Source organism: Glandiceps talaboti, chromosome 4 (assembly GCF_964340395.1).
Source record: "Glandiceps talaboti chromosome 4, keGlaTala1.1, whole genome shotgun sequence".
Taxonomy (NCBI): Eukaryota; Metazoa; Hemichordata; class Enteropneusta; family Spengelidae; genus Glandiceps; species Glandiceps talaboti.
Window position 1 is genome coordinate 6948357 of NC_135552.1, and position 27175 is coordinate 6975531.

The following is a 27175-nucleotide window of genomic DNA, read 5'->3' on the forward strand; positions in this document are numbered from 1 at the left end:
ACAGATTTCCATAATTAAATAGCTTAATTTCTTTTTTTAAACTCAAAACATTTCAATAATGAGCTGAAATATCACAAATTGTAGATACAAGCATATCATGTTATGGAGAAATGATATTTTGTTTCAGTTGGACATATCAAATCCAAAGTCTTGAAAAAACGGAATCCTTTTTCAATATTAAAACTGAACTAGCTGTGACTACCTTCAAGAAAACTCTGTCCAATTACAAAAAAAGAGTAAAGAATATTTAATCCCGGGACATTTCTCTCTTTCCCTCTCTCCGAAAGTCACAGAACCCAGAATAACAAATCCACACAATCAAAATGTACTTACGATGTAGGCTAGGGAGCTTTTTATTTGCAACAACTGAAAGGATAGGTGGTATGAAAAGTTTGTTGCCTGTGTAACCTCTGAACTTTGTGTCAGTTTTGCAATGTACCCTACCCGTACCTCGGACCCTATGTTTGGCCACAGCTGATCCGTGTCAATGTAAGAGAAGGGAGGGTTACAGCTGATAATAGTGAAGTCAGACATGGCTGGGTATCATAAAGAAGGTTCGGTAGCCGTAATTGCGTTGAAAAATCCTCCTGTTAATGTACTAAGGTACGTAAGCCACATCCTCACATATCACATGGGCATTAAAATGCATATTAGTTCAGGTACGCATTCAAAAACAACCTACAAGTCTGATGCAAAAGCTTGATCAATGCATGGATGTATTAGTGAAAATGATCAATCGACACATGACTGTGATGACGGTACCTGCTGGCTGAAAACCGGAAATGGTAGATGATTGAAGACAAGTATTGATAGCATTGATCAAAGTGGTTGTCAACTACAAGTAAACCTCAAGAAGATAAATTGTGAGGAACAATAACATCGAAATAACAACAACAACAACATTTGTTTTGTGTATCATTTTAGGTAGAAGCCACGAATCCAAATTGCCCAGGTTCGGATAATATGCAATATAAAAGTTACATATTGATAGTGATGACCACAACAACAACAACAACAACAACAACAAAATAATTATACAAGTGTGCACTTAAACAGGAAGAAAGAAGCAAACATGGAAAAGTACATATGCAGCAGTTTAATAGACAAGGTTTATTCAAATATCAAATAAACACATGAGCATACTAGTCACCCTTCCACCTAATCACATTAAAAGTGTCTAGGAATGCTATAATAACACATATCTTCAACTAGACCTGTGTAACTATTACTGTTTTCTTTCTCTTTCTTATAATATGCAGTCATCATGTAAGGTCTGCTATTGTTGAAAGTATACAGGTAAGATTAATATAATACAATCCTGGCTGTTAGATTTTTAATATTGTAAACCAATAAATTATAGGTTGGCATGACAACATAAAGTAATAAAATATTGTCTTAAAAGTGAATTAATTTCAAAAACCCCAACACACGATTCATGATTCAATAACATTTCCTGGATTTGGTACTTGCACGGGTTTGACAATTTGCAAAAAAAAATTATCAGAAATTTCATTTGCATGTGATATCATTAGCAAAATTTCTCCAACAGTAGAACTCACTGACAGTAATTGTTTTAGGGCAAAAAAAGAAATTGGCTGGTTCCGTGGTTACCTGACCCTATCTAGTTTTTCACTGCTGACCCTAAACTTTTTTTTTTACATATTCAAACAATAATAAAATTGCAAAAATTATAAAGCCACGTGAGAAATAGTGGCTGCAGAAACTGACATCAACTTAAAAAGACAATATAAAACTGTTCTTCCAATCTGTAATGGCTGTACATCTGATGGAAAGAAACCATTAACACAGAGACCATATGGAAAACAACAGAAAACATAGCTACCTGAACTAGACACTCACATATGAAAAAATATAATCCCCCCCCCAAAAAAAAAAACACACCAAAAAACAAAACAAACAAAAACAAAACAAAAACACCAAAAAACAAACTACCCTACCTATTCTAAAATTGAGCATAATCGGAACCACACCATTTTTTTATGCCATAGTCATGATTGTGAGGGTTTTTTTTTTCAGACTGGGCCTGCACATTATTGTAATTATAGTACATGTAATTGTAGTGATGTGAATTAAACTTAGGATGGATGGATGGATACATGTGTGGGTTGGGATGGGCATTGGCTCAGTATGTCTCCTTCTCAGAAAGCCTCATTCATACATGTAGGACTGTCTTGTGTATTTCTTGATACAGAAAGCTGAAAGTGACCGTAATGTATCGTCTGTTGTTATCTGTGGACATGGTGATGTATTCTGTGCAGGTGCTGACATTAAAGAATTCAAAACAGGCAACTCTCTTCAAGGTAACTTCTATAGTAAATTTGCTCAAATCTCTGCTGATTATTTTTGAACTATAACACACATGCACCACACTTTTGCTCCCCCTACCCCAACCTGACAGATTGTCTGTTCATCTGTCTCTTTGCTTTCTTTCCTTTTCTCCTGCATTCATTCATTCATTCATTCATTCATTCATTCGTTCTTTTTCTTTCTTTCTTTTCTCTTTTTTCTCTTTTCTTTCTTTCATTCTTTCCGTCTGTGTGTGTCTGTCAGTCAGTCAGTCTGTCTGTCTGTCTGTCTGTCTGTCTGTCTATTTCTCTTTTTTTCTTGCCACCCCTTCCTTCCTACTTCCCGTTCCCCTGTTCTCTTCCTTTCTTTCCTTACCCCATCCTTCCTCTTTTTCCCACTTCCCAATCTCACACGGTCTTCATCCTGTTCATCTGTAGATCCAGTTTTAGCTGACGTGATCCACTGTATTGAAGACTGCAATAAACCTGTAGTAGCTGCTATCAAAGGACTGGCATTTGGAGGAGGTTTACTAGTAGCATTAGGTTGTCATTATAGAATTAGTGATGAAAATGCAAGGTGTGTATAATGATGTAAATTGATATCAACTCTAATAGACCTTAGAGAAGAATTTGACTTGGTGCTTCTTTTCAATGTGTCAAATCTAAATTCATGCCATGGATTAATTATCTCAAAGTTACACATGTGTAGATCATCAAGCCTTTGAATTTTCAACTTTCAGTACTGAAAATCTCTTCTCGCTTTTTTTTAGCTGAAAAGGAGCATACAAAAAATGCCTAAGATGGGCCTTTCAACTATCTTTTTTGTGCCTTAATTCATGGAACATTCTTTTGGTGAAAAATGCTATCATACAAATAAAGGAAAATAGGTCAATCACTAATGTGTTACATAGTCTTACAAGTAATACATGGGATCATTCTTTCGTTATGGACTAACTCTTTCTCAATATTAAGTCCTACTAAACAACTGTATTTCACACCTAGATGTTAATCAATAATCCAATAAAATTAATTAAATAACTTCAGATGATATGTACAGTTGCTTTAATATAGTAATATAGTAACCGGTATTTGGACTGGTATTTAGTCTGGATACCAACATGATTTCTAACTAAACCACATTTGATCAAAGTCCCTCAATCAGCACATAAAATTGTTCATCCAATCAGTGAACCCCAACAGTTATAGTGTATAAGTAGCATCCTGAGGACATAACTGCCCCAATAAACACTAAATTTATGAGGGACTGTGCTGTAAGAATTTTGTGATTGATTAAGAAAGCCATGATGTTAATGACTGTGTGGGTGGCTGTGGATGAATTTTAAATTGCATCTCATGCATATCAGACTTCTATAGTAACGACTTTGACTATACTGTGAGTAGAGGTGTAAATCGTAACAATACCATACAGTGTATAGGAACTAGACTAAAGCTAAACAGGAGTTAGTGTTTAATGTACCTGTCAGTAAATATTACATATTTGTATTTTTGTTCAGAGTATCATTTCCTGAAGTTCAGATTGGTATACTACCATCAGCATCAGCAACCCAGAGACTAACTAGGGTAGCTGGTATTGCTAGTTCACTGGATATTATTGTAACTGGACGACATGTTTCAGCCAAAGAAGCTCACAGAATTGGTATCTTGGACAAGGTAATGTACTGTATTGAGGCCGAGTTAGAATTTAAAGAATCAAGTTAAAGTTGATATACTTAATTTGGTCAATTGTCACCCTGGTGCAATATTTTTTTATTATTTTACCTGAAGGTTATTTTTTGCCAGATATTATGGACCAAAGTCAAACTCTGTACGGTATCTTACTTTTCAAAATCATCCTCCCAAATATTTCAAGCAAACTTTGCCATAGTAAAGCTTGTTGCTTCGTCATTAAATCACTTTAATAATTGGGTAACACTATTTTCATTTATATTCAATCACCTAATTTTTGATGACACTCTTTATTTACATTAAAACAAGTAAAGACATTTTGGGGTTCTCCATTTTGTTTTCAAGGAAATCATCAATCTTTCATTTTCCCCATAGTATTCGGTGGCCATATTGGATTCTCAAGTTAACTAGACTAAATTTGATACAATTTTGACCACTATTTCAAAAATGTGTATGATAAACCCTAGATTATTTTTCTTGATTTTAACTGAAAATAAACCAATATAGGTTGAAGTTTTCACGAACAAAGTAACAGCAAATGTATTTTCCAAGATCCTTTCTGCATTAACCAATCCAAACATTGGACACATGTCCTTGCCACTAAAGTATCTCATTATGCCAAACTTCTAGACAATCAGAGCACTGCAATGTTGTAACACAGTAGTGACAGTATGTGAGTGTAGGAAAATATATGAGTGTTTGGAAGAGATATGTGAAGATTATGAACCATATTATCGCTATGTGTGCTTTTGACCGATATATTTTGTAAACTTAATTTGTAAAACCAGCAATAACCAGAGGAAGTGGAGATATGAATATATTGAGTTTATCTAAAGTCTAGATGTACATTTTCATGTATTCTGTATATGATGACCTTAGAATGGTGTATTTGACCAATTGATGCAAATAGTGTATTTATTATAATGCAAACATCTGTGATAAACGTTTTATGTGAACGTTATAATTAATTATGTCATAGCCTGTGATCTGTGTGTATTATAATCCTGTAGATAATATCTGGAGATGTCGTCAAGAATGCTATCCAGTTTGCTCAATCTGTTGCTAAGCAGCCAGTTGGTCCACGTCGTGTAAAGAATATGCCAGTCAAAGATGTGGAATATGCCGATCTGTTGTTTACAGGTTATAGATTTACTATATTATATATTCGACCACCTTCATTGTTTTCTATGGAGAAAGTGATGATAACATAGCGGTCCATATATTATGGTACTGACAGAAATAAACCCAGAACAGTTCTCTATATTGACTGAAATCAACTTGGAACTATTTTAATAAGTTAAAAAAACACAAGCCGTTTTGTTTTCATCAAACTCAAACTTTATTTCTGTTAAAACTTGTGGGTGGAAATTTTGTCCTAAACCTACTCATGCATATGGTGTTGGAATATTGAATTTGCATACAGCAAATATACCGCAACAGTTTATCAAATCAATGTAAATCTGTCCTATTGTCCAAATAAGACCGCACGATGATTGACGCATAAAACTTATATTTCTCAAAGTTATGCAAATGAAGCTGACCACATAACAGCACATCTAAATATAGTAATCCTGGCATTGTTTTTATACCAATGAATATCAAATTAAGAAGGACATTCAAAAGTCAAGGTTTATTCTTTTTTACATTTCCTGACATAGAATTCTTGTATGAAAATAATATATCTATGGAGACATATAATCAAAATATTATAGCCTTAAAATTGGGTTATATGCCTTTGGTGCAAAGATACTTTGGCACTCCACTACACATCGTGTTGATTACATATCCTTGCGCCCCAGGCATATAACCTAAAATCAAGGTAATAATATGTATTCTTTACTCCATGATTATAAAATAATATAAGCTACAATTTCATAAGATACTAGTCTATTATAATTGTAGTCATATTTATTTTGGCATGTGAAAAATTTGGCGCAACGGCAATTTAGGATGTGTCAGATGCACTTTAATTTAGTGGTGGACAGATTGTGTATTGTCAGAAACAGGGTAACCAACAGACAATTGTGATTAATGTAAGATTTGGGAAATGAATGAGAAAGATGATCATTTACAGGTGGATTTTGATGAAATAATGATTGTTTTATGAATGCAATCATTAAACGTGATATATAATTGCAAGGCCATACTTCGTTGATGCCTGTCCTAGGCAATGAACCCCTACGGAAAATGTAACTTTTGCCATAGCATAGATTTCAGTTACATTGTAGGACCCACAAATAGACAAGTTGTGTTTTTATCTATTGTAGAGATCAGAAAGAGAGTAATGCAGAAAGCGTGTGGAGCCATTGCACCAATGCACTGTGTGAGGGCAGTAGAAGCTGCTGTGAAATCTCCAAGCTACATGGAAGGCCTTCTTGTGTAAGTACATATGTTTGTAACTAATCTCTGTTCTAAGTACTATAGACCACCTTAAGTGTCTAAACTACATGGAAGGCCTTCTTTGGTATTAAAGTATATGTCTGTAGCTTTTCCCTGTCTGAGTACATGTATATTAGAACACCCTAAGTGTCCAAGCTATATGTGGAAGGCCTAGCTATTACTGTGTCCTATAATTATAATTACTGTGATGTTTTCCTTACAGAGAGAGAGAACTTGCCTTACAGTTGATGACAGGTGGACAAGCTGCAGCCTTGCAGTATGCATTCTTTGCTGAAAGAAAAGCACAGAAAGTGAGTCACTATATCAACAGGCTTAGGTCTGACAAGTCTTATGATATGTAACAAGGAGATATCTAAAATCGCCATCTACATGTAGTTGACATAAGTTGTGGTGGCAGTATGAGATCTTGTAAATGGTTTACAATGTAGAATGATCACTTAGGCACATATAATTGGATCTGTATTTGCATTGTGTAGTCATTAGTGTTTATTTGTGATTGGTTGTAGTGGGAATTACCAGGTGGTAAAATTACATACAAATCAGCTAAGCCATTACCAGTAAAGACAGCTGCTGTGATTGGATGTGGTACCATGGGTACTGGTATTGCTATGTCATTCATTGACAATAATATTCCCATCTACTTACTGGAGTTAAATCAACAGGTATGTATACTATTGCAGAATTTACTAAAAATGACATTTCTGCAATTTTTATTCACAAATATGAATTGTACTTTGTAATGATAGATATATTAATGATGTAGGGATAGAAAATATGTCATTTTGAAAACCATAGTACCGAATTTTTACATTGTATGGAAATTATTGAAGAAAACTGTTCATAAAAAGATATCAACAACTTGATTATAAATGTAAAATTGAAGTGTTTTAAGGTATATTACCATTTTGGATGTACAGACAGATGTAGATTCCTATTACCATACATAGACATAAATCTATAATTTTAGTGATTATTAATTAGAAAGATTTGTTTTTCTTTCCAATGTTGATCAAATTGACAGATGGGAACACCAAATTTAATATTCACCAAAGCCATGTTTCAAGGTAAGATACAACTGCCAAAATCAGACCATGGATGAATTGAACCTGTTACAAACAGGAAAGTAAACAAATTAATTTAGATTAATAACACTTGGCACAGCATGTTGGAACAGCAGACACTTATATTACACAGCCTGGTTTGATAGAATAGTTTTATTGCCTCTTTGTGTGTTCATTAGTTGGCATGGGTACTGGAAATCTGTTTGTGAATGTGAACTGTTATGTACTTTTTTGAAGTGGCCATAAAACTGTTCTCATCAAATGATGGAATGCAATACAAGTCTTTGTACTTCCAACATGCTGTGCCAAGTGTTGTTAATCCAATTCAGTTGTTTACTTTCTCTGTTTGTAACAGGTTCTGTTCGTCCACGGTCTGATGTCAGCAGTTGTACTTTGGTTTGTGCCCTATATGATTGATGTCTGTGTTTTAAGCTAAAAACTCCACAAAGTAATTTTAACTTTTTCCTATCACCTGTACAATTGTAGTTACTGGATCGAGGGATGGATCGTATACGATATGTCTATCAAAGCAGTGTTGAGAAAGGACGTATTTCGGAAGAAACGGCAAAGAAACGATTAGCACTGATTACTCCTACTTTAGACTACAACAGTTTCAAAGACGTTGATGTTGTTGTGGAAGTTGTCTTTGAGAATATGGAATTGAAGAAAAAAGTGTTTGCCAAGTTAGACAGTGTGTGTAAACCAACAGCTGTACTTTGTAGTAATACATCTGTATTGAATATTGATGAGGTACAGAAATTCATCACAAAATACCAATTTTCGTAATTATGCTACATCTAAAATATTCGTTTTCATTGAACCCCTGTGTAAAGGAAATAATGTTACTTTCAAATGAAATGATTTGAGTGATTTTATACTTGTTTCATTATGTATAATACAAAGAATTATGAAATTGATACATATTCAGTTTTCTCCACCATGCACTGGTCCTTTTTTGTCACAGGGAGCCATCATTGATCATATCCTGGAATCACTTCAACACTCACGATCTGAACAATCATGACACAAGACCCACTGAAAGAAATTTGATCATTAGCCTCCCACAATGATACACAATAAAGGGTACTATCTATTATTTATATTTACATCACTTTTCAGATGTACTTCTAGCGACTTCACAATCATACATAACATAAATGAGAGACATAGACATTTTTCATCACAGCAGCTGTTTTCTTTAAAAGTGCAATTCTTAAAATTTTCCGATATTAATTCAAACAATTCAAATATATGCTAATTTTCAAAATTGCATTTGTCAGCTAATTTTAATTATGACCTCTTTTCATATTTTTTCCGTAGATTGCTAGTGCCACCAAGAGACCAGACAAAGTCATTGGTACTCATTTCTTTGTTCCTGCCCATCGCATGAAAATGTTGGAGACAGTAAGGGGCAAACAAACTTCCCCAGAAACCATAGCAACAGCAATGACAATGGGTAAAACTTTGGGTAAGGTAAGGATAATTTTTTATGTTCCCCTTGTACAATATTTTAGTCTTATAATATATACATATTTTTCAACAATTGACAAGGCAACAAAAAATAGCCCCAAATAAGGTAGGTTTTTTGTGATATTTCCAGACTGTTTTAGTTTAATCTTATTTTATCTGTCTCTCAATGCACTATATATAGCTAGTACCCAAGGTTAAAGAATTAAATGATTTCATAAATGGATGTATTGTACACTTCTTGTTCAAAGAAAATATGTTACATGTATTACTCTATATAAAGTGATGACATACGGATAGTAATTGTTAAAACAGTGTACATCAGATTTCAGTTATATTTGTGCTTCCACAACATCTAGTGATACATTTAACAATTCTGTTTCTTCAATTTCATTCATCCAGATACCAGTGCTTGTTGGCAATTGTTATGCATTTCTTGCCAATAGGATGTATCTTTGTAGGCAATCTGAGGTAAGATGAACTTTCTATACTCTTTCCTTTTTTTTCTGAAGTAAGTGAGTTTAGAAATATCTTGAATCTCTTAATAGTTTCATATTATCTGCAGCCCTATCCATCAAATTATGCCAAACAAATTAAAACCATTTATGAATATAAATTTACTAAATTGACAATTCTCAGATTTAGGAGCACCATGCATATCTTCATTCATGAGATGTTTTGTTATTTGTTCAGTCCTTATTCTTGGTTGAGGAGGGATGTTTACCAGAAGAAGTTGACAATGTTATGGAAGACTATGGGTTTCCATTTGGTCCATTTAAAGTTTTAGATATGGTAGGTAAGTATGAAAAATTATCTTGATATATCTAAAGAAACATTGTTCTCAACATGTAGCTCAGTAGCATGCATTTAGTCAGTGATTCACTGTTTCCAAAGTTGAATATCATCTTGTTTTTATCATTTCCTCTTTATCTTATCGTACGTTACTTTAAATGGGAATGCCACTCCAGGAAATAGATGTATTTTCATCAACTTTCAGTTTGTTTGACCCTCTGAAGGTGCTGATACTTCTCAGCGTGTACGTGAAGAAGCAGGTCTGGTTGGTAAAAATGCCCCTCCTGGAGTTCCACCTCGTTACCGTAATGGCCAACGTTACTGCCCAATACCTGATATGATGTTTGAAAAAGGACTGCTAGGACAAAAAGCAGGTGAATTTTTAATAATTGTGAAATAATTATCCTAAAATTCAGTTTCAAAAATTAGTCTAAATGGTTTGTTTAATATACTTTAGATTTCACTTTCAGAAAATGATAAAGGGAAAAGCTGTTTTTCCTTTAATTTTAAACTTTTTGAAATTTACATGTTTAAAGGGAATTAGGTACAACTAGAATTTCCATATTGTTGCTATTGGCATTGCACTGCAATACAGAAAACATTTTATCACCTGTATGCAGATGAGTAGGTGATCATTTCATGAATAAATTAAATGCCATCTCATCAACTTCCTGTTATCTTGCAGATTTTTTTTGCTTTGGTTAAATTTTATAATGATAATAATGAGGAGAAGAAGAAGAAGAAGAAGAAGAAGAAGAAGAAGAAGAAGAAGAAGAACACTCCATGGAGTATGCATGCTAGACATGTAGTGTAATTTGTCTATTTATCCCACAGCTGGCAGTGTTTTGTCCTTAAGTTTCATTCACTTATTCGTTTCATGAACATATGGCTACCAAGAACACCAAAAGTAGTCTTGGAAATATTAAGAGTTTCAATACACTTCTCTGGCACTCATACACCATATGTTTCAGTTATATTAATTTTTCAGTACATTGTGGTTGCCAATGAAAGATGTAATTTCTTTAAAAAAAAATAAAACTGTCGGTTAAAAATACACTATGATTATTATTACTCTAGTTTTACCTTGCTTGTATTTATTGGTTTCTCCAAATAACAGGAAAAGGATACTATCGATATGAAAGACCAGGAGACTACAAGACAACAACTAATCCTGATATGAAAGATATGCTTGTCATGTACTGTAGAGAACATGGCATACAGAGAAGAAAAATACCTTATCAGGTAGGAGGGCAACAAGCCCTGTCTATGTTAAGTCTGACAAACTTAGTCTTGCACCATGTAGGATATGAGTTATGTATATCTGTAGGCAAGTTAGCTTCTCATGAATGAATACAAAAATACAAAATACTCTATCAGGTAAGATGACAACAATCCATGCATGTTCACAATAAGTTTGACATATCAAGTAGGCTGTGATGATAGTTATATTTAGCATGTTAGTAAATAACAAGTAGTGCTTAGCTTCTCTCCAGTGAGGACAAAATACTTGATCAGGTAAAATGACAACAAGCCCTGTCCACAAGTTTGACATATCGAATCCTGCTCCATGTAGGATAGACCTGTGATTGTATGTCCTGTAGCATGTAGTAAATAACATGAAGTGAACTTCTCTCAAGTGAAGACAAAATACTTTATGACATAAGAAGGTAACAGCCCTGTCAACACTATTCTTGGTTTCTGGTCCTTTGCTCCTTGAAGGAAGGTACATGAAGATTAGTAGATAGTTGAATAGAAAGTCTTACGTGAAGCATATTCAGGTGGTCGAGTGTAATATCAGCCTGTCAGATGTCCAGGTGGCATATCGATAATTATGATTTGGGCAGGACATACATGTATTTGCATTTACCCTTCCCACATGTCATATGACAATTAGAAAGGTTAGAATCTATGTATAAAAACAGGCAAACATGTACAGTAAGATTAGGTACTGTAATTACTGATAGTTTATAAGTGATCAACATTACTTTTCACTACAGGAAATCATGGAGCGTTTACTATACAGTGCTATCAATGAAGGATTCAGAATCTTAGAAGATGGTATCGCTACCAGGATGGAAGACATTGATACAATCTGGTAGGATAATAGTTTAGGATTTTGTATTGTTTAGGCAAGCCTGTCATCATATTTTGTTTAACTTGGCCACCATAAGACAGCTCCTGATCTTTATGTTGAATGATTGAATGAATATAAATAAATAAATAAATAAATAAATAAATAAATAAATAAATAAATAAATGAAAAGCCATGAAATATACATATAGATGTCTTAAATGTTAATAACATATATTCTGATACTCTTTGATGTATACATCACACTGTTATAGCATTTAAAATATGACGGTCTAAACAGAGTATAATCGGTAATGTTGAGATAAACATGTGATATGGATATTAGTGAAGAGTAATTTTAAGTACAGGGTGATAATGACTCAGTATGAGGTGATATTGATACAACCTGATATGATATTGTAACAATTAGCTGTGATATGCTGTAATCATATTGATGTGCAACTGGGCTTCTAGCTTTCTCTTTCAAAAGCAGTGATTTTAGGTTTTCTGTGGAAATGCTTTTTCTTTAGGGTGAATAGAACACATTTACATTGTATACTGTGCTTGTCAAGTGGAGACTAATGTAGACAAACCACCAACAGTGTCTTTCATCCCAATACTCTGGTAATATAATTCTATAATTACTCTCTTCTAGGATCTATGCCTATGGATGGCCTAGACATACAGGTGGTCCTATGTACTATGCAACCAAAATGGTAGGACTACCAAAAGTGTATGAAAGGATATGTTACTATCAGTCCAAACATCGTAAGTATCAAGTTGTTGTGATGTGGCAATACTGTATACCATATTAGTATTGTAAAAATTGTGTTGCCTTAAAGGTGATTCAAAATGCTCACATTCATTATTGGTATTTTGCTAGACATGTCAGTGAAACGTATTCTGGTTTTAAAACTTTAAAAAAGCGTCCGCAAACACCTTAAAATGACCCTTTTTCAGTCAGTTCCCTTCGGATTTACTGCGAGAGTTTTCGTGTATTTCCGGTCCCACCTATACCATGGGATTTTGTGACATCATAAGGAGTACTCGTTAGCACTAAGGCTATGACGAGCATAGTCAACAGGTGAATAAAACTCAACAGAATTGTGAAAATCACTCATAAAAAAAATATCTTCTCTTTTTTGTCACCAGCTGATGTAATGCACTGGCAACCTAGTGATTTGATGAAGAAGATGGTAGCCAAGAAAACAACTGCATCATTGTAGGGGTGTGATAGACATATCCTGCATGCAGCTCACTCTATAGTCACTGTTCAACACAATCTTGTAATGTGTTGATTAATGCATATGCAAATTTACATGGTTGTTAGCCTAGGAAAGACTGATGTAGTTCCATCAACCAGTTTTTTGTTACTTTTTTAAGTAAATTACACAAACCACAATTATCATGTGACAATTATTTCAGAAATTATTTAGAAGAATGACCAAGTATGACAATTCTGTAGACACTATGCTTGTAGAACATTTAAACATGTAAAAGTACATTTGTATACCTAGAGCAAGTATTTGAAGACAGAGATAGCCCAGACATTGTTTTACATCCAATCATTCTACTGAAAGGTGCAATCATGATTTAAAGTTGGAATTTATTAAAAATGTAAATGATACAGAAATATGAATTAAAAAAGTGAAAATTGTGTCTTTCACCACTAATAAAGGTAACGATATGTATGTGCCCACTGGGAATAAAAATTTTAACTTGTGATATAAATTTTTGTAAAATTTATGCCAAAAAATTGAATAAAAGTGTCAATGATATGTATGTTACAAATTCTATTGTGTACATGTATGTGTTTGTGTGTGTCGATCTATAAACATGATTATATTTGTGAATGTGGATATGTGTATGTGACGTGCTTTGTTTAGAAAGTTGCATTTGATAAATCTTGGTGTTGTTTATAGCTTATACTACTACTGCATATTACCACTGCTGATTTCCATAATTTATTAACTCAAAAGCTGAAATAATCCTTTTTGAATATTAAAGCTGCACTAACTGCGAGTATACCTTCAAGAAAACTCGGTCCAATTACAAAAGAGAATAAATGAATAATTAATCCTGGGATATTATTCTCCCTTTCCCCCAAGGTCCCTCTATCCGAAAGTCACAGAACCCAGAATAACAAATCCACACAATCAAAATGTACCTAGGGAGCTCTTTGTTTGTAACAACTGAAAGGATAGGTGGTATGAAAAGTTTGTTGACTGTGTGACCTTTGAACTTTGTGCCAGTTCACGAAGCTGGGGTTGTGTACCTCGGACTCTTATATTTTACCACAGCTGATCCGTGTCAATGTAAGTCTTTTAGGCTACAGCTGATAGGAGTGAGACTAGACATGGCTGGGTATCATAAAGAAGGGTCGGTAGCCGTAATTACTTTGAAAAATCCTCCTGTTAATGCACTCAGGTAAGTGTGGCCACCATTCAGAACAACCAGCTACTTCGTCCTGCTTGCATACGGAGAAATCCGGGCCTCGATTCTGACAATTGTCCCTCCTATTCTCCAGGACGGTGTTTAGGGTTGTGCCAGTAATATCGACCCGTCACGTGCACCGTCTGCAAGCAGGACTACCAGCTACTGAGCTAATCACTGATATAGTCGTGAGAGGCAAACGCTTCTGCAGTGATCGTGATCGACGCATGACGGCACCTGGGCCAACAGCCGGAAGTGTTGATAACTCGATCAACCTTGTAATCAACTACAAGTAAACTGTTTACACAGAAGATACTGGGAAGTACAACACAATTGAAACAACAACAACAACAACCAATAGCTGTTTGTATTTCAGTGCAAAGCAAAGTGTGTATATAGCCACTAATTCAAATTGCCCATGTTCATGATGTGTTGAGATAACTAAAGTTACATTTTGAAATTGGCATCAACAACAACAATTATAGCAATTTGGTCTTATATGATTTCAGAAACACAAGTATGCCTTAATATGTTTCTAAATAGGAAAAAAAGAAGCAAGTATGGAAAAAGTATAAATGCAGCAATTTAATACAAGGCTTACTCAAATATCAATTAAACTCATTATCATAAGCTGTAATACACCCTTCCACTTCACCACATTAAAAATGCCAATATAAAGAATTGCATGAAATATCTTCAACTGCATGAGTCTGGTGCATAATCTAGTATTGTTTTTTTTCCTCTTTGTATGCAGTCATCATGTAAGATCTGCTGTTGTTGATGGTATACAGGTAAGTAGTAAAATACTGGCTGTTAGATTTTTAATATTTTAGGTATGAATATCAATGAATTATAGATTGGCTTGAGAACAGAAAGAATTTAAGCTAATAAACTACAGTCAAGTGAATTAATCGTTACACTCAAACTAACACACAAAAGGTACATGGAATAATTTTGTCTGGATAGAAAAAAACCCAATTATCATGAATAAAATTTGCATATGATGCCATGAGCAAATTAAACCTCTCTCGCAATAAAACTATAGTTATATCATGTTGTGAAAGTCCTCACTCATCGTGAGAACACCCGGACTGGAAGTGACATTAACAGAAATGTATGTGCAGTGAATTACATTAAAACTACGTCATTTCCAGGCAAAAAGTCGGAAACTTTGGAAACCTATTTACATACACTTTACACCCTAAACTTAGGATAGATGCATGCGTGGGTTGGGATGGGCGGTAGCTCGATCAGTACATGTATGTCTCCTCAGAAAGCCTCATTCATAGGATTGTTTTGTATGTTTCTTGATACAGAAAGCTGAAAGTGACCGTAATGTATCATCTGTTGTTATCTGTGGACATGGTGATGTATTCTGTGCAGGTGCTGACATCAAAGAATTCAAAACAGGCGAATTTTTTCAAGGTATTTCTTTCTTAAATCAGAAGATAGTACTGACTTCATAGTAAGTTTAGTCAAATCTTCACTGATTATTTCTGAACTAAACATAACACACTTGTAAGTTAAAGTCTTTATCCAGAGGCCAAAAGGCAACTAGATTCGTACTTTCTGAAATAAATAATAATTAAAATGCATAAATGTAAACATATCAAAGACACTAGTAGTATTGCGTTACATAATTTGATATTTCTGAGATGAATTAAATCTCCACGTCTCTCTCTCTCTCTCTCTCTCTCTCTCTCTCTCTCTCTCTCTCTCTCTCTCTCTCTCTCTCTCTCTCTCTCTCTCTCTCTCTCTCTCTCTCTCTCTCTCTCCTCCCTCCCTCTCACTCACATCCCCCTGCATTTTCTCTACCTTTCTTTCCTTACGCCATCCTATCTTTCTCTTTTACTCCTTCCGATCTCACGTGGTCTTTATATTCAATTAATCATGTATCTGTCTTGTTCCTGAATAGATCCAGGTTTAACTGACGTGATCCACTGTATTGAAGACTGCAATAAACCTGTAGTAGCAGCTATCAAAGGACTGGCATTTGGAGGAGGTTTAGAAGTGGCATTAGGTTGTCATTATAGAATTGGTGATGAAAAGGCAAGGTACTGTGTATGTAAATCATCTCAAGACCTCAGAGGAGAAAGTTGGTACTAATCTGTAAAATCTTAAACCATGCCATGGATAATTATGTGAAAGTTATCTTTGTTGTCAAGTATTGTCTTTGAAATTTCAAATTTCAAACCCCTGATTTGTTTAGCTTAAAAGGAACATTAAAAACAAATGCTGAAGATGGCCCTTCCCACTATCTTTTTGTGTCTTCATGTACATTCTTTTAGGCAAAAAAATGATGTCATACAAAAATGAAAATGCTTAGAGGGCTATATTTCAATCCCAGGTCATCATATTAATGTTATCTTAATAATAAGAATAACATGGGATAATTTTTTGCTATGGAGCAACTTTCTAAATTAAGTCCTGCCAAACAACCATATTTCACTCCTGGATCTCTTAATCCTAATCCTACAGTGGGCAATAACTTCAGATAATATGTACAGTGACAGGTATGCTGAGTTGTGAGTTTTTTCTGTACTTTGTTGTAAATATGACTTGTAATATCTGTATTTTTGTTCAGAGTGTCATTTCCTGAAGGTCAGATTGGTTTACTACCAGCAGCAACAGGAACCCAGAGACTACCTAGGGTGGCTGGTATTGCTAGTGCACTGGATATTATTGTAACTGGACGACATGTTTCAGCCAAAGAAGCTCACAGAATTGGTATCTTGGACAAGGTAATGTACTGTATTGAGTCCGAGTTGCAGTTTAAAGAGTTAACTATGTATATTAGTAACCTAGCCTGCTTTTAGAACACAGATTTACCCGCTTTTACCTCAAAGAAAACCTCCTGTGTGAGGTCGAAACATTGCTAATAATAAAGTTTTAACGGAGACCTAAGTCCTTGACATGTCCACTTTTTTTATCAAACCCGATATTACCTAATTTAGTCATAACATACTAGTATTTCATTTTACCTTTTTACCTGAAAGTTAATTTTTGGCCAGATATATGGAACAAGTCAAACTTTGTAATTTTCAAAATCACCCACCCCAACATTTCATGCAAATGCCTATAGCATTCTAGATTATTTCAAATACATGTTTGGATAGTTTTGCTTTGTCCGTTTTAGATGGTTTAGGTTTTAGTAATACATAAGTTCAATTTCTTTTACTTAAGGCTGCGCAAATCAAATTCTGTGTTTGACGTCAGCGCGTGCCTAGGTTTGAGAGAGATGGGGAGAAAACAAACAAAAATGCAAATGAGGTCAAACGGGGTCAAAAGGCTTTGTATGTCAATTTTTGTAACTTGCCAAATATTGTTGACTATTTCTCCTATACATTCCTACATTTAGTATACATGATAAAACCTTTCGCCCTTATTTTCCCAAGTTAGGTAATCAGAATATGGTATAATTGAAATTATTTCCTCTATTGGAGATTTCTGCAGGAAAGAATGGCACAGGTTTACACCTGTCAATTTTAACCAATAAAATATTTAACAAATGCCCATTGCACCAAAATATATAATTACACCAAACTTCTAGCCAATCAGTGCTGCAAGTTGTGTCATAATAAGCTAGTGACAGAATGGTAAGGCTTGAGTGTCAGAAATTATATATTTGGAAGAGATATGTCTTTACATATCTTTTTAATAATAATAATCTGTATTTATTTATTTATAAAGAATTATCCAGTATAAATAAATAAATAAATAAAGATTATTATTATTATTAAAAAGATATGTGAAGGTCATGAGACAGAACACTTATGTTGGCTTTGACTGATACATTCTGCAAGATTACTTGTAATGTAAAACCAGCAATAACCATAGGACATGGAGAGATGAACATTTTGAGTTTGTTATCTAAAGTCTAGATCATAGACGTATATTTTCATGTATTCTCAGACCTTAAAATGATGTACAATGTATTTGACCAATTGATGCAAATATAGTTACTCATATTACTGTTTTTATTATAATACAAACATCTGTCATAAACATTTTGTGTGAAAATTATAATTATGTCATAGCCAGTGATCTGTATGTGTTATAATCCTGTAGTTAACATCAGGAGATGTCGTCAAAAATGCAATCCAGCTTGCTCAGTCTGTTGCTAAGCAACCAGTTGCTCCACGGCGTGTGAAAAATATGCCAGTCAAAGATACGGAATATGCTGATCTGTTGTTTACAGGTTAGAGATTTCTTTTCTCCGTGATTATAAAATAATCCAAGCTGCATTTTCATATGATACTAGGTTATAAGAACTGTAGTCATAATGGTACATGAACAATCTGGCAGAATGGAAATTTAGGACATGGTAGATGGACACCTACTACATGTCTTGTATACTTTCATAAACTGAGTAACCAAGACAGAAGAGATGTTGTAATTAATGTAAGATTTGGGAAGTGAATGAGAAAGATGAATATTTAAAATTACAGCTTGGTTTTTCATTTAATAATGATTGTTTTATGAATGCAATCATTAAAAATGATATCATACATTTATAATTTTTAATATGTTGGTCATACTTCTTTGATGCCAGTCCAAGACAGTAAACCACTACAGTAACTGCAAAATGTAACTTATGGGAAATTATCGAAAATAAGAGGAAGACTTTTGCCATAGCAGAGATTTCTGGTATATTGTAGGACTCACAAATAAACATATTTTGTTTTTATCTATTGTAGAGATCAGAAAGAGAGTAATGCAGAAAGCCTGTGGAGCCATTGCACCAATGCACTGTGTGAGGGCAGTAGAAGCTGCTGTGAAATCTCCAAGCTACATGGAAGGCCTTCTTGTGTAAGTACAATTATGTCTGTAACTTTTCCCTCTCTGAGTATTAAAACACCCCAAGGGATGATTGCACAATATCACACAAGCTCAATAAGTGAACTTTGTTTATGGGGGGGGGGGGGGGGGATGACATCAATGATAACAGCTTGTGTATTTACTACTGAGATGTTGATAAGTTGATAAAAATTTTACCTCTGATGTGACATACAGTGGTGGGTTTCTGGTAGTATTTTGATGTGTTTACCATCATCTCAGTAAACAGGGTCATAAGCTTGAAAATTCTTTTTACATCGCACCGTTCATAGTGGTGTGACTGCTACATTTTGCATCATGGTTTACAATTCATATATAAATGTGATGTCGCACTTGTGTTTAGAGGGAGGGTTTTTTCCCAGCGAACAGATGTTTGTTTAGGGGAGGGAGGGAGGAGGGGTTTTGTCCTAAGCGAAAGATGTTTGCTTATTGAGCATGTGTGACATTGTGCGATCGTCCCCAAGTGTCCAAGCTAAGGGGAAGGGCTTACTGTGTCCTTAATTATAATTATTTTGTTGGTTTTCTTACAGAGAGGGAGAACTTGCCTTACAGTTAATGACAGGTGGACAAGCTGCAGCCTTGCAGTATGCATTCTTTGCTGAAAGAAAAGCACAGAAAGTGAGTCACTATATCAGCAGGCGTAGGTCTGTTGAGTCTTGTATGTAACAAGGAGATATCTAAAATCTCCATAGTTGTGGTGGAAGTTATGAGATCTTGTAAGGTTTACAATGTACAATGTAGAATAATCACGTTGGCACAGACTACTGGAATTGTGCCATCAAACTATATTTTGTGATTGGTTGCGAGTGAATGTTACCAGGTGGTAAAGTCACTTCTGAATAATGAGTGTAAAATCTACCTCCTTGTAGTGGGATCTGTATTTGCATCTGTAATCATCAGTGTTTATTTGTGATTGGTTGTAGTGGGAATTAATTACCAGGTGGTAAAATCAACTCTATGATGCAGACAGCTCCCTGTGATTGGATACAACAAATCAGACTTTGAATTTTGTATTATGTAGTCATCAATGTCTATTTGTGATTGGTTGTAGTGGGAGTTACCAGGTGGTAAAATCACTTACAAATCAGCCAAGCCATTACCAATGAAGACAGCTGCTGTGATTGGATGTGGTACTATGGGTAATGGCATTGCTATGTCATTCATTGACAATAATATTCCCATCTACTTACTGGAGTTAAATCAACAGGTATGTCTAGCATAGCAGAATTTCCTAAAATTGACATGTTCAAAAATAATTTCACAAAAATGAATTGTAGTTTGTAATGATAGAAATTTGTTCTTATAGATATATTAGATATATATATATATATATATATATATATATATATATATATATATATATATATATATATATATATATATATATATATATATATATATATATGTAGGGATAGCTCGTATGTCATTTTGAAAACCAAATGACCAAACAATTATATTGATTTGTGTAGCAATTATTGAACAAAAGCTGTGTTCAATGTTAAACTTGATTATAATTAAAGAAATTTTAAGTGTTTCAGGTAATAGCGCCATTTTGGCTTGGACTTACAGACAGATGTAGATTCCTAGTACCATACATACAAACAATCTATATTTTTATTTGATTATGGATTAGTGATATTAACCTTTGTTGATATCAATCAAATTGACAGTCAAGAACCCCCAAAATGTTCACCAAAACCATGTTTTAAGGTGAGACACTGTGCCCTAGATGATTAATGCCTGTGTTTTAAGGTGAAAAAAAATCTAGAGACCAAGCATGACTAATTTTAATTTTTTCCTGTCACCTGTACAATTGTAGTTACTGGATCGAGGGATGGATCGTATACGATACGTCTATCAAAGCAGTGTTGAGAAAGGACGTATTTCTGAAGAAACAGCAAAGAAACGATTAGCATTGATTACTCCTACTTTAGACTACAACAGTTTCAAAGACGTTGATGTTGTTGTGGAAGTCGTCTATGAGAATATGGAATTGAAGAAAAAAGTGTTTGCCAAGTTGGACAGTGTGTGTAAACCATCAGCTGTACTTTGTAGTAATACATCTGTATTGAATATTGATGAGGTATGGATTTTCATAACAAAATACCAATTTTCATAACTATGTTCAATAATCACCTCTAAAATAAACAATTCCTTGAGCCTGTACAAAGGAATTAAAGATACTTTCATATGAAATGAGTTATACAAAGTTATTTTATAGGGTTGTTTCATTTATGTTACAGAGAAATTTGAAGTTGATAAATTTTTTCCCCCTTTCACTTGTCCTGCATTAGCATCAAGGACCATCTTGTTACCATATTAATGATCTGAACAATCATGACACAAAACCCACTGAAAGAATTTTTATGTATGGCCTTACACAATGTTATACAATAAAGGGTATTATATATTATCTATATGTACATCTCTTTCCAGAGGTTCTAACTACTTGCAGACTTGAAGGACTAATGCTACTACACTTTCTGCTATCGTAAATGACATTTTGATTTTTTGAATATTCACTCGTCCTTCAGAAGGAATCGTGAAAATTCAAAAAATCTAAATGTCAGTTAGGATAGTGAAGTAGCATTAGTCCTTCAAGACTAAAGGTAGGCTAAACAATTTCATAAATGAACATAACATAATTGGACACATAATACTTTTTTCATCGAAGCAGCTGTTTTCATTAAAAGAAGTACAATTCTGATAAGTTTCTTATGCGAACTCAAACAATTCTAATAAACTTCAAAGTACACTATAATTTTCAAAATTGCTTTGTCATCTAATGCTTATTATATTCTCTTTTCATATTTTTTACCTAGATTGCTAGCACCACCAAGAGACCAGACAAAGTCATTGGTACTCATTTCTTTGTTCCTGCCCATCGCATGAAAATGTTGGAGACTGTAAGAGGCAAACAAACCTCCCCAGAAACCATAGCAACAGCAATGACAATGGGTAAAACTTTGGGTAAGGTAAGGATAATTTTTTGATGTTCTCCTTGCACAATATTGTTGTCTTATGATATTTACATATTTTTCAACAAAATTAGCCCAAAACCAGATGTTTTTGTGAATTTTTGTACTCTTTCTCAGCATAATATTGATGTCATTTTACCTGTCTCTCAACACATGTTTACTCATGTTTAAAGAATTCATTTATTTTGGTGTTAAATTTTGTTATAATTTTATGAATGAATGTATTGTACACTTCTTGATCAAAGAACAAATGTAGGCAGGCAGACCTGTGAATCTATTTACATCCTTTAAGTTGAAAAGTGTAAGCTTAAAAAAATGAGTTGGCTTCTCACCTCCTAGAGAAAAGAAAGTACACATCAGGATAAATTCATGTTATGTACCAGTTGGCACATTAGCTTAGCTGGTTAGCACACTCTGACTAGTGTTTAGGGGATGTGGGTTCAATTTCTATGTGTCACTTTTCTTTCCTCATTTATAACAAATTCAAACAAATGTAATTACTCATGGCCACAAAATAATTATCGAAACAGTGTACATCAGAATTCAGTTATATTTGTGCTTCCACAACATCTAGTGATACATTTAACTGGGTTTTTCTTCAATTTCATTCATCCAGATACCAGTACTAGTTGGTAATTGTTATGCATTTGTTGCTAATAGGATGTTCAATTGTAGGAACTTTGAGGTAATGTTAACTTTATATACTCTTTCCTTTCTATATTTCTAAAGTAAACAAGTTCAAAATTGGCTTTAATCTCTTAATACATATTATCTGTATAGTCCTATCCATCAAATTATGTTAAAAACCAGTTATGAATATATATCAATTTACATTAGGAGCACCATGCATATCTTTATTCATGAGATCTTTTGTTATTTGTTCAGTCCTTATTCTTGGTTGAGGAGGGATGTTTACCAGAAGAAGTTGACAGTGTTATGGAAGACTATGGGTTTCCATTTGGTCCATTTAAAGTGTTTGATATGATAAGTAAGTAGGGAATATAAATCTTGATATACTAGAGGACCTTATTGTCTTTATTAAAGAAAGATAACTCATTTAGTCAGTCATGCACTGTTTTCAATGTCAAAGTCAAACATATGGTAGTTCCTCTTTATTTTCTCATACATTACCTTAAATGGGAATGCTACCTGGCAATAGATGTATTTTCATAAACTTTCAGTTTGCTTGATGCTTTACAGGTGCTGATACTTCTTGGCGTATACGTGAAGAAGCAGGTCTGGTTGGTAAAAACGCCCCTCCTGGAGTTCCACCTCGTTACCGTAATGGCCAACGTTACTGCCCAATACCAGATATGATGTTTGAAAAAGGACTGCTAGGACAAAAAGCAGGTGAATTTTTTTAAATAATTATCAAAAAATTCAGTTTTCATTAGTCTAAATGGTGTGTTTAATATACTTTAGATTTCACTTTCAGAAGATCATAAAGGGAAAAGCTGGGTTTCCTTTAATTTTAAACTTTTTGAAATAGACATGTTTTAAAAGGAATTAGGTATAAATACAATTTCCAAATGTAAATTAAATTTTTCAAATTATTACATTATGTACCAGTTATTACTTGCATTGATGTGTTTCCACATTGCTTGAATTTGCATTGTACTGCATATACAGAAAACGTTATCGCATACCAGTATGCAAATAAGCAGGTGATCGTTTCATCACATACATCACATTTCTTCAACTTACTGTTATTTTACAGTATTTTATTGTTTTGGTTAAACTTTATAATAATGATAATCATAAAACTTCATGAAGTATACGTGCTTAGACATGTGGTATAATTTGGCTACATACCCTACAGCTTGCAGTGTTTTCTGCTGCACTTTCAGTCACTTTGCTTCGCTTGTTAATATATTACTACCAAGAACACCAAAAGTACATTAGTCTTGGCAGTATAAAGGGTTCTTGTATGCTTCACTGGCAGTCACACACCATATATCATTTAGTATTTAGTGCATTAACTGGTGAAATGCCTGTAAAACTTGTAGTTGTCATGACAGGATTAAGGTCATATGATTATCATAACTGTGTTTTGACTGTATTTGTATTTATTGGTTTCTCCAAATAACAGGAAAAGGATACTATCGATATGAAAGACCAGGAGACTACAAGACAACAACTAATCCTGATATGAAAGATATGCTTGTCATGTACTGTAGAGAACATGGCATACAGAGAAGAAAAATACCTTATCAGGTAGGAGAGCAACGAGCCCTTGACAAACTTAGTCTTGCACCATGTAGGATGAGTTGTGTTTTAGGCAAGTAGACATGTCAGCTTCTCTCAAATGAAGGCAAAATAATTTGACAGGTCAGATAAGTTTGACATATCAAGTCCTTCTCCATGTAGGATGGGGCTGTAGTTATATGTAGCATGTAGTAAATAACATGAAGTAAGCTTTTGTCTCATGAAGACAAAATATTTTATGAGGTGAGATGAGAAAGGTTAGAATCTATGTATAAAAACAGACAAACATGTACAGTAAGAGTATATATTGTATTAATTATTTTAATTACTGATAATTTATAAGTGATCAACATTACTTTTCACTACAGGAAATCATGGAGCGTTTACTATACAGTGCTATCAATGAAGGATTCAGAATCTTAGAAGATGGTATTGCTACCAGGATGGAAGACATTGATACAATCTGGTAGGATAATAGTTTAGGATTTGTATTGTCATTATATAGAATATACGATAAAATGAATTAGCAATTAATAACATATATTCTGATACTCATTGATATAAATGACATTGTTAGGTTTAAAAATACAAGGAAATTAGTAACACAGTATGTAGGGTAATCTTGAGATAAACATGTGATATTGATATAGTGAAAGGTGATATTAAGTATAGGGTGATAATGACTCAGTATGAGGTGATATTGGTACAACCTGATATGATATTGTAACAATTAATTGTGTTATGCTATATGGTATTGATATACAACTGGGTTATCTTTCACTAGTGGTGATTTTAGGTTTTCTGAAAACGTTTTTCTTTATAGTGTTTTTTCTTTGGGGTGAACAGAACACATTTACATTGTATAATGTGCTTGCCAAGTGGAGACTAATGTAGACATACACCACCAACAGTGTCTTTCATCCCAATACTCTGGTAATATAGTTCTATAATAACTCTCTCCTAGGATCTATGCCTATGGATGGCCTAGACATACAGGTGGCCCTATGTACTATGCAACCAAAATGGTAGGACTACCAAAAGTGTATGAAAGGATATGTTACTATCAGTCTAAACATCGTAAGTATCAATTAAATGCAATTTTTTTTAAAAAAGAAGAAAAAAAAAGTATCAAGTTAAAGTGATATGGCAATATTGTATATCATATTAGTATAACTGTAAAAATACCAATGTCTAATCTTTTAAATTACTCATAAAACATAATTATTATTTTTCACCAGCTGACATAATGCACTGGCAACCTAGTGAATTGATGAAGAAGATGGTGGCCAAGGAGACAAGTGCAGCATTGTAGGGATGTGATAGAGACATCCTGCATACAACCATATAGTCAGTGTTCAAACACAATCCTGTATTGTGTTGATTAATTGCTACCTTCAAGTGAAGTCATAGCCAGCATTTCTCTTTGTTTAAGAAAACTGCAATCCATTCCCTTAAATCAAGAAAAATAATTAGCTAAGAGTTCACAATGCAAGTTTTTGAAGTGCAAGTCCAAATGATATCAGAATTAATCCATTCAATCTAATATGGCCACTGAATACCATTTTAACTCTATGGGATTATAAAAATTGTTGGTTTCCAGGAGAACACGTTGAATCCCAAAATTTCTTGTATTCAAAAAGATCATGAAATTAATCTATTCACATGGCTAAGCCTGGAAAGATTTGATTATCTTTGATTTTCAGGCAAAATGACTATTATACTGAGGTATATTCTTCTTAACAGAGTAGTTTATTGATGAACAGTAAATTATTTCAGGAAAAATGTGCAATAAATGAAAATGACAGGAAATCTTTGAAAAGTTTTCAAGTATATGTGCTCATTTGTTGTAAATTTCTTAAAAGAAAATTTTGATCAGTCTACATTTGTGTATATTTGATATCTCTCTGAGTATGAAATACTCTATAATTATCACATTTTTGTACTTGTGTATGTATTTTGATGTTTGTGCTTAAAATAAGCATTTCCATGGTAGATTATGTTAATAAATTGAAATTAATCTTTTTAGGTGTTGCAATGTCTTTTATTTTTTTTTGTCTTTTAATATACCTCATACATCACTTCTTGACTTTGTAACTAGGAAACTATTAAGCAAGGTACAGTGGTGACATTTTGTAAAAGTAGGTCTTGAGGAATATAGTAGGTTTGTTGGTGAGCAAGACAGCTTTCATTCCATGGATGTGAAATATTCAGATAAAATCAGGATTTCAATGCTTCAGCTTTACAAAGAAATTTAAGCCTTCTTTGGAATACTAAAACGAACAGAAAATTAATGAAAAAATATCTCCCTTCTTTGAGCATCATTCATTTTCATAATTAAGTTGTATTTTACTAAGTAAGGTTCTGTACCCTTTATGTAATTGGGCAAATTATTGTATTTTACTGCAGATTTGTTATATATTAAGGTAAGATATGGTAATACTTTATATTAAATCCCTAAAAGGGCAATTATAACGCCTGCTGTAAAAAAAAATGCAATAGCAATTAATGATGAAAACAAAGACACAACTTACAAACTAAAAATGAAAATATAAATAACACAATGAATATTTACAGTTCTGACAGATAAAGGCAAGGTCTGACAAAAAGTTGGATACAATAAAAACCAGTGGAAATTATTCAAGTAGCACACTTAATATTGGCATTACAAAGTCTAACTGCTTGTGGGTGGTATGAAAGATTTCGAAGAACGACACGTACCAGCGGTCGGTAGCCTTAGTCTACCACTTCTGTCGATTCGTCTGTCATCTTGAAATATCTTCCCATCAGCAGTTGGAATTTCATGAATTGCTCTATGTCATTGTCCTGATTTAGAATGTTGCCATGAACATTACAAGCATCACTAACAATTGTCAGTTGTTGTTGAAACCATGTAATACTAGTATATGAGCATGACAGTTGTGACTTGTAAACACGCCCCCT

At 33.8% G+C, this 27175-nt stretch overlaps 2 protein-coding genes across 2 annotated transcripts; both read left to right on the forward strand.

Annotated features, from left to right (window-relative positions):
* The first annotated feature begins 435 nt into the window (after positions 1 to 435).
* Positions 436 to 13053, forward strand: LOC144434072 (peroxisomal bifunctional enzyme-like). The gene is made up of 18 exons (XM_078122527.1): positions 436 to 603; positions 1260 to 1296; positions 2213 to 2321; positions 2745 to 2883; positions 3821 to 3977; positions 5003 to 5132; positions 6260 to 6371; positions 6595 to 6682; positions 6899 to 7054; positions 7940 to 8203; positions 8774 to 8926; positions 9323 to 9391; positions 9614 to 9716; positions 9937 to 10086; positions 10830 to 10954; positions 11710 to 11807; positions 12439 to 12551; positions 12936 to 13053. The coding sequence occupies exons 1-18, from the start codon at positions 533 to 535 to the stop codon at positions 13007 to 13009; spliced, it is 2148 nt and encodes a 715-aa protein (XP_077978653.1). The 5' UTR covers positions 436 to 532; the 3' UTR covers positions 13010 to 13053.
* A 1000-nt stretch (positions 13054 to 14053) lies between these two features.
* Positions 14054 to 25819, forward strand: LOC144434012 (peroxisomal bifunctional enzyme-like). Its single transcript, XM_078122449.1, has 18 exons — positions 14054 to 14210; positions 14971 to 15007; positions 15533 to 15641; positions 16132 to 16270; positions 16801 to 16957; positions 18285 to 18414; positions 18914 to 19025; positions 19583 to 19670; positions 20104 to 20259; positions 20872 to 21135; positions 21875 to 22027; positions 22647 to 22715; positions 22916 to 23018; positions 23231 to 23380; positions 24120 to 24244; positions 24604 to 24701; positions 25200 to 25312; positions 25474 to 25819. Exons 1-18 carry the CDS (start codon positions 14140 to 14142, stop codon positions 25545 to 25547), a joined length of 2148 nt encoding a protein of 715 aa, XP_077978575.1. The 5' UTR covers positions 14054 to 14139; the 3' UTR covers positions 25548 to 25819.
* The last annotated feature ends 1356 nt before the right edge of the window (positions 25820 to 27175 follow it).